We start from the raw sequence: 8,296 nt of genomic DNA, 5'->3' as shown, positions 1-8,296 counted from the left end.
TGAAGCACGACTTTAGCCTGATTTGACATTTAGTGGCAGTCAGATCAGATTACAACACTGATAACTACTGTTGCCGTGATATAATTGATTAGAAAAAAATCCCTTCCTTTTCCCGTTTGGCGGTGCGTCGCCCATATCGCCCTATTGAACAGGCCGTCCCTGAACATGATTAACACTTTATAACATTTAATTTACATCATCATCAATATTCGGGTCTGGTTGGCTGATACGTGCAGCAGTGAGCAAGAGAGGAAAGGCGCCGCTGCATCAACGACCCTCTGACCTAACTCCATCCTTTCCTCAGTCGGGAGTTGCACATGTGTCATCAGCAATAGAGGTAGTTGATTCTAGCTAACCACAACATAATAAAATATCCACACAGGCCACTAGCCAGCCAGACATATATCATGAGAGAATATTATACTATGAAGTCATTATTTAGGAGAATTGAAGATAAATCACAATCAGTAAAAAAATGATTGAGCTAGCTAACTAGCAGATTTACATCATTCATCAACATCAATGATCAGTTGATAGCCCACCCTCTTTTACCGATCTCAATCATGTCTTTAGGAGGCAACTAGCTTGCTTACCATTTGTGATGAGTGAGTATGTTGTTGCAGAAATATATAGGCATATTCTAAAAATAACAATTCTCTACAGAGGCGGTTATGTTATGAATTTCGAGATATTATTGCAGCACCTGCACCCTGAAATGTCTATGCACAGCCCTGCCCTGGGATACTTGTCCTCAGTCTGGGCATCAGTTTACAGTTTTAGCAAGGATGGCACCCTTTGAGAACAGTATCCTCATCACAGTAGAAACGTCTTCCAAAGCCCAACCTGGTGAAACCCTAGACAGCCGAAGAATGCCAGGTGATATGGCTGCTGACGGTACTTATCAATAACATGTCAAATTGCAGTTCCCCCCATTCACGAACACACACATAAACACACACGTCCCCAAACAACAATTTGACAATTGTCCCGATTACATATTTCCTAAACAATTAAACTAATTTTGTCAATTTATCATCACAAGGAGTGTTCGCTTTCTTGAATATGCAACTCGGCCGGGCTGCTTAAAAGTCACAACAAGGCACTGCTGCGCTTTGTTATAGGCATAGACATTAAAACCAGGGTATAGGCACAGAGAGAACAATGAGGCAGATATTTCACCAGATGTATAAATGTGAAGCATCCGCTTGGCGTTGCCACTCACTATCAAATATGGTGGTGAGAGGAAGCCCAGTGGCCGGCAGTGGGAGAAGATAGAACGAGATGGATTTTGGCCAACATTCTGCAAATGTTCTCATCGATTAAACATTTGATCTCAACACAGTTTTCTGTTCCCAAAATTTGAATCTGTTAAGAACAGAGTGGACTAAGTTTTGTAGACTTTACCCTTTGCCAAAAAATTAAATAAATGCGTTGTTTAGACGGAGTGCAAGGGCGAATTGAGTAGACATACCCCCACGGAAATATGCAAATACTAGAACGCTCCAATAGGATCTCGCTAGCTCGGGTTAGTTATAAACATCTTCGGTATAGGTCTATTGCCTCGTTAAAAACAACTGGGAACTCGGAAAAATAGGAGGTCAAATCATGACGTCAGTGAACTTCAGGTCGGAAAGTCGGATCTCTAGAAAAAGGAATTCCGAGTTGGATCACCGTTCAAATCCATTTTTCCCAGTTGTTATGAACGCACTGAAGTCGGAAGTCGTAGATTTCCGAGTTCCATGTTCCGAGTTCCCGGTTGTTTTGAACGTGGCATATATAGTATTGCAGGAATTCCTTTCTAGTCATGACAGGAAAAGCTCTCATTGGTAGGCAGACACGTCCATCAAATAAAGCCATGTCAAGATCATGGACCAGATAGACGAAAGGTTTTAATTGGTCTGGCTCATATACTGTAGGGTGAAAAATAAAATAAAATAGGATACGACATTCGATATTTGTTTTAAAGCAGATAGTTTGTGACCCTACGCATGTCAAAGAGGAAGCAAGATGTTGAACGTTATTACACGCTGAACAATTTTTGGAACATTTCTACTGGTTGAACCGTTAACTGCGGGTTTTTCCGAAACGATCTGCCGAACCCAAACCAGATTGGATGTGATTTAGCCCTATTCTGGTGGGCGACATTTGTAAATACGAGCCAAATGATGTCCGGAAAGCATTTCAAGGCTCATGAAGTCCGTTGCTGTATCAAATACTTCATATTTGGATTCAATATAATATTTTGGGTAAGTAAGTCTGCTATATGACGTTTTCGGTGTCTATCATGGTTTTATAGACTAGCCTACATCATATTGAAATGGTTTTCAACCTTGGCCTGCGTTTCACATATGGGGAAAATGGGCAAGGAATTTGTGTCATTAATGTTTTTTTTATGTCTTACATCAAGGGATGCAATAAATAAGATCATTGAACGAATTGAAATCTGAATGCAGTGCACATTAGGTTATTGGTCGACCATTATTAACATATTGAATAGGTGCTTTATCAGGAGACCAACGTACGCGACTCCAATAATAGCCGAATCGGTGGTAAGTGCGGCAATGTTGAACTGAAATAGTAGAATTATGGTTTATTTTGATAAAAGCGCGGTCCGGACCTAGATAAGCAGCTTTCCCCTTCCTGCTCGTTGTCATTATAAGTATCCATCTGTGATTACGTCATACTGTCATTTATTTTTTCTGTCATTAAATCTGTAGGCCTACTGCTCATGGCACTCCTTAAATTAAATGCAAGCTATAGCAGTTTACATCCGATAATATTATCTATTGTTTCTATTTTGTAACATCTTGGCATCATTGTGCATGACAATTATGTCAACATGCAGGCTATTGAGAAAAATAACTTTTATCTAATACAATGTTTCCTTCTGGCCTTACATCAAATCAATTGCCAGTAGGCTGTAGAATGCATGAACTGAGGCCTTGCCTCCAAATCTGTGAAAATGAATGGCATTCTCCACTGAACCCTATAGCCATACTGCATAGGGGCCTATATGTAATTATGGCCTATAGTAGATATACACTCACTGACCAGTTTATTAGGTACACCCCGTTCATGACAATTGATTGCTCCTACAGACAGTGAGTCAAGTGGCTGTGGCTTGCTATATAAGGCAGGCAGACAGGCATCAAGGCATTCAGTTACTGTTGGATTGAATGATAGAATGGGCAAAACAAGCAGCTTTGAGTGTGGTATGTCATTGCCAGGCGTGCCGGATCCAGTATCTCAGAAACGGCCGCCCTCCTGGGCTTTTCGCTCAAGACAGTGTCTAGGGTTTACAGAGAATGGTGCGACAAACAGAAAACATCCAGTCAGCTGCAGTCCTGTGGGTGAAAACAGCTTGTTGATGAGAGAGGTCGAAGGAGAATTGCAAGAATCGTGCAAGCTAACAGGGGTGCCACAAATAGACAAATAACGGTATTTCAATGCCAGGCGTGCCGGATCCAGTATCTCAGAAACGGCCGCCCTCCTGGCGTTTCGAGCAAGACAGTGTCTAGGGTTTACAGAGAATGGTGCGACAAACAGTAAACATCCAGTTAGCTGCAGTCCTGTGGGTGAAAACAGCTTGTTGATGAGAGAGGTCGAAGGAGAATTGCAAGAATCGTGCAACTAACAGGGGTGCCACAAACAGACAAATAACGGCGCAGTACAACAGTGGTGTGCAGAACAGCATCTCGGACGCACAACTCGTCGATGCTTGTCACGGATGGGCTATTGCAGCAAATTACCACACCGGGTTCCACTCTATCAGCTAAAAACAAGAAGAAGCAGCTCCAGCGGGCATGCAATCACCAGCACTGGACAATTGAGGAGTGGAAAAACATTGCCTGGTTCTATGAATCATGGTTCCTGTTGCGTCATGCTGATGGCAGAGTCAGGATTTGGCGTAAACAGCATGAGTCCATGGACCCATCCTGCCTAGTGTCAACGGAACAGGCTAATGGCAGTGGTGTACCGCCGGTGGTGTACCCCTGTGGAACGTTTCCGACTTGTAGAATCCATTCCCCGAAGAATTCAGGCTGATCTGGAGGCAAAGGGGTCCGACCAGTACTAGATGGGTGTACCTAATCAACTGGCAGGTGAGTGTAGGTAAGCTACAGTGTAACTGCAGTCTAGGTAGGTTTGCTTGTTCAACGTACATGTTTGCGACATGCAGAATTTCAAGGATTTAGCTGAGTTTACAAATGTAATGTTAAAATGTAAACATGTACTTACTCAAGTTGTAGCCTAAGTAGTCTACTGTCACAATACTGTATTATCATATTAATATTTATCTCTACGGTAATTGCATTGTGCCTGCCTACCATTGCGGCAGGTTGCCTAGTTGGACCAGTAGCTGGAAGGTTGCTGGTTCAAGCCTCGGGCCAGGCGTAAAATAAAAGTGGGAACTGAACTGGCAGGTACCATCAACTGCATTTGTGCATCTGAGCAAGGCATTTACACTTAAACTGCTTTCCATCCAGGAGAGCTGCTCTGTGGCTGACACTGCACCTCTCAACGTGTGTGTGTTTGTATATACAGTATATGGGGGGCAGGTTGAGATATACAGTATACACATTTCAGTTTCTTATGAAATGTACAATAGTGTATATATTCTATTATAGTCTATCCTAAGGGACAATGTAAAGTGGAACCCAAAATTCATGATTGCCAATTGCCCTCACTGAAGTGACAATAGGTCGAGTGGCACTAAAGGATAACGGGGCATGAATTACATCTATATCCAAAATAGAGAGGGTATCCTTGTACCATAAAATGTATTGAAGTTGTAACACGTTATATAATTTTCACCATCAATACACTCCAAAAAGACCAGAAAACAAATGCAGATATGGTGCATGTAACGTGTTTCGACTATGTCTTCTGAAGTGAACCATTATCAATCGGATTGATTGTTTGAGTCGTACAGTATACCCTGGTATAGTCTGTGATATCTGTTGACACAGTGCTTCCCATAGCCTACCATTTGTTACCATTGTAAGATGTTCCCGTGCTGATTGATAGGTTAGATTCTACATTCAGTAGACTACTGATGGAATCCTTGTCTTATAAAAAAAAAAATGTTGGGCTAATTATTTATTTTCATGTACGATAGATCATCACATCTTGTACAGCATAACCCTGACAGATGGAGTGAACATCCGGGTAAATGTACACTACAGCACTCTAATACACAGTGAGGCAAATCTAATTGTTACGGATGGATGTGTACTATATTAATTAACGTATATATGACTTCTGTTGTAAGGATGTAGATCCATAGATATAAAACCTATAGGCAGGTTCCCCGGACAAAATTAAGCCTAGTCCTGGACTAAAAAGCGCTTTCTATTTGGAGATTCTGGGCCAGTTTCCTGAATATAAGCCTCTTGGACTAATAATAATTTTCAATGGACAATCTCAATTTGAGCTTAATCTCTCTTCACTTTGCTTAATCTGTATCAAGGAAACTGGCCCTTAGAGTGCTCTTTAGTCCAGAACTAGTCAAGGCCTAATCTATCCTGGTCTAAGATCTGTTTGTGCTGTTTTACCGACTCTTGTGGTCATCGTCATATCAAAAAAGTTTCTTATATCAATTTATTGCAGAGCCATTTATTTTATAATTTTACCATCTTGAGGGCAGGGAAGAGATACAGGGCCATTGGGCTCTGTTTGTTAAGATCTGTTGAATTAGTTCAACAGTATTAGCTCTTGTACCAGCTAGCTGTGTTTTAGTGTAAGGCCATGTCATACTTACAATGTTATTATTTCGCTACATGGCACACAGATGACCTGTTCTTAAATCAAAGCACTGAAAGAGCAAACTGGATCTCTGCAGAAAACTTGTGCTTCCTTTATTATGCTTTCAAATTGTTTAAAGATTGATCCTAGTGTAGGAGGCCCTAGAAAGCCATACCATAACATAAACAGTGGTTCAGTCCATGTGCTTTAGCACAAGATGATAACCCAGTTAATAAAATGCCTACACAGTTTTTCCCTCATCAATAGCTTTTAGCAGTATTGGTAGTATGCGTTGAGGGAAATGCAGGAGGTTATTGTGCTGTAGTATTTTTGCTCACATTATTTCAGGGTTACACAATTTTGCGTTGCACATTAGTCCCCCTCCATAGAGTTATGGCAGTTCTAAATTCCTGGCCGGAACATTTGAGGAATCCTCCTACATATGAGCAATAATTGGTAGATGTTAACCTCAACAACATTCAGTACAGCATATCTGCGTACATTTCTCATGTCTTGATGATTGATTAATGGTTGAATCATTTTCCTTAACCACAACTGGTCACCTCAGTCGATAAGCCAGAGAGGATGTCTTTAGATTTATATTAATAACTCATATCTAAAATACTGCTCTCTCTCTCTCTCTGTCTCTGTCTCTGTCTCTGTCTCTGTCTCTGTCTCTGTCTCTGTCTCTGTCTCTGTCTCTCTCTCTCTCTCTCTCTCTCTCTCTCTCTCTCTCTCTCTCTCTCTCTCTCTCTCTCTGTCTCTCTCTCTCTCTCTGTCTCTCTTTTCACAGTTACTTGGAGTGGCGTTCCTTGGCATAGGGCTTTGGGCATGGAGCGAGAAGGTGAGTCCAGCTGAGATCCCTGGGTGTCCTGTATCCTCTAGATAACTAATGATCTGCTAGCTGACTGCTCAAATAATTTGTTACACTTTGCAAGTGTCTACAGGTATAGTGCATTATGATGCAGTTCCAGACTAAATACCAGCCAATTTGAGTCAGTTGAAATGTTCATACATAAAGACTTTATAAGCCTGTTTATAAGACATTATAAATGTTCACATACATGCTTATAACAAGTTATAAAGCATTAAGCTTGCAGGCTTTAAGTAAAGTGTTACAGAAGAGATCCTATGTTATGTATTATTTCTGTTCTACCAATAAAGAAGTGTCATATGCCATGGTAATAGATCACAGGTTTATAAGTCTATGATGAGACTGACCCATGTTAAATAGTGTTCCACACCCATCTGCCCTGCATGCGATCCTTTCTGTAAAAAAAGGTGAAAACACTGGACTTTTCCAGTGGGAAGCATGACTTCACAATGGTTCCTGAATGGATTGGACATATTCACAGTTTCAGTATGTTTGCTCCTTGTTTGGCTCATATTTCCAAGCTGTCATGAAGGCGGTGTGTGTGTGCATGCATATATGTGTGTGCGTGTACATATCCGGGTGTGGATGTGTGCGTGCATGTGTGAGCCCTTGTACAATATACTGTATGCTTGTATCTTTGTCATGAGAGTCCTGGAGTGGAATTGTTTTTTGTATGTCCAATAAGGTCTCCATGTTCAATAAGGTCTCCAACCTCCATGTTTCAAACTCTATAAAACAGTTGACATGATTGACTGAGTAAAAAAAAATAACTAATTGACTATTCATGAGTCTATTATATCTAGTGATCTCCCTCTGTCTCTGTCTCTGTCTCTGTCTCTGTCTCTGTCTCTGTCTCTGTCTCTGTCTCTGTCTCTGTCTCGCTCTCTCAACTCCAGGGTGTGCTCTCCAACATCTCGTCCATCACAGACCTGGGAGGCTTTGACCCCGTCTGGCTCTTCCTGGTGGTGGGAGGAGTTATGTTCATCCTTGGCTTTGCCGGCTGCATCGGAGCACTGAGGGAGAACTCTTTCCTGCTCAAGTTTGTATGTTCTCCTTTTTATGACATAACATTGGAAGTATTTTTCCTCCCCCTGTCAATACTAACTATTGCTCGTAGTTATGTCTTAATGACGTCTTTTATTATATTGTGATGTCTTTTATGTTTTGTTAACATCTTTGTAACAACCAGAAAACTATGTCTTTATCAGGTTGTAATATGGTTGACCAGATATTACTTTTTGATGTCGTCATGAGGAGACCTTTGCAGAGTTGCAAAGAAAAAGCCATATCTCAGACTGGCCAATAAAATTAAGGATTAAGATGGGCAAAAGAACACAGACACTGGACTTTTTTCTTTGCAACTCTGCCTAGGTCAGCATCCCGGAGTCGCCTCTTCACTGTTGACGTTGAGACTGGTGTTTTGCTGGTCCACTTTTAATGAAGCTGCCAGTTGAGGACCTGTGAGGCATCTGCTTCTCAAACTAGACACAGTAATGTATTTGTCCTCTTGCTCTGTTGTGCACCGGGGCCTCCCTCCTCTTTCTATTCTGGTTAGAGCCAGTTTGCGCGTGTTCTGTGAAGGAGTAGTACACAGCGTTGTACAAGATATTCAGTTTCTTGGCAATTTCTCACATGGAATGGCCTTCATTTCGAAAGAACAAGAATAGACGAGTTTCAGAA

General features: G+C 41.4%; 1 protein-coding gene across 1 annotated transcript; it reads left to right on the top strand.

The window, feature by feature from the left end:
- Positions 1-1,937: 1,937 nt before the first annotated feature.
- On the top strand, positions 1,938-7,709 carry LOC123484450 (tetraspanin-5-like; the record flags this gene model as incomplete). Its single annotated transcript, XM_045214813.1, has 3 exons — positions 1,938-2,246; positions 6,536-6,586; positions 7,513-7,709. Coding segments are annotated over exons 1-3 (332 nt in total), but the record flags the coding sequence as incomplete, so codon positions are not given.
- Positions 7,710-8,296: the final 587 nt, after the last annotated feature.

Source organism: Coregonus clupeaformis, unplaced genomic scaffold (assembly GCF_020615455.1).
Source record: "Coregonus clupeaformis isolate EN_2021a unplaced genomic scaffold, ASM2061545v1 scaf0319, whole genome shotgun sequence".
Classification (NCBI taxonomy): domain Eukaryota; kingdom Metazoa; phylum Chordata; class Actinopteri; order Salmoniformes; family Salmonidae; genus Coregonus; species Coregonus clupeaformis.
The sequence above is the reverse complement of the archived record's forward strand: the minus strand, read 5'-3'. Positions and strand labels throughout refer to the sequence as shown.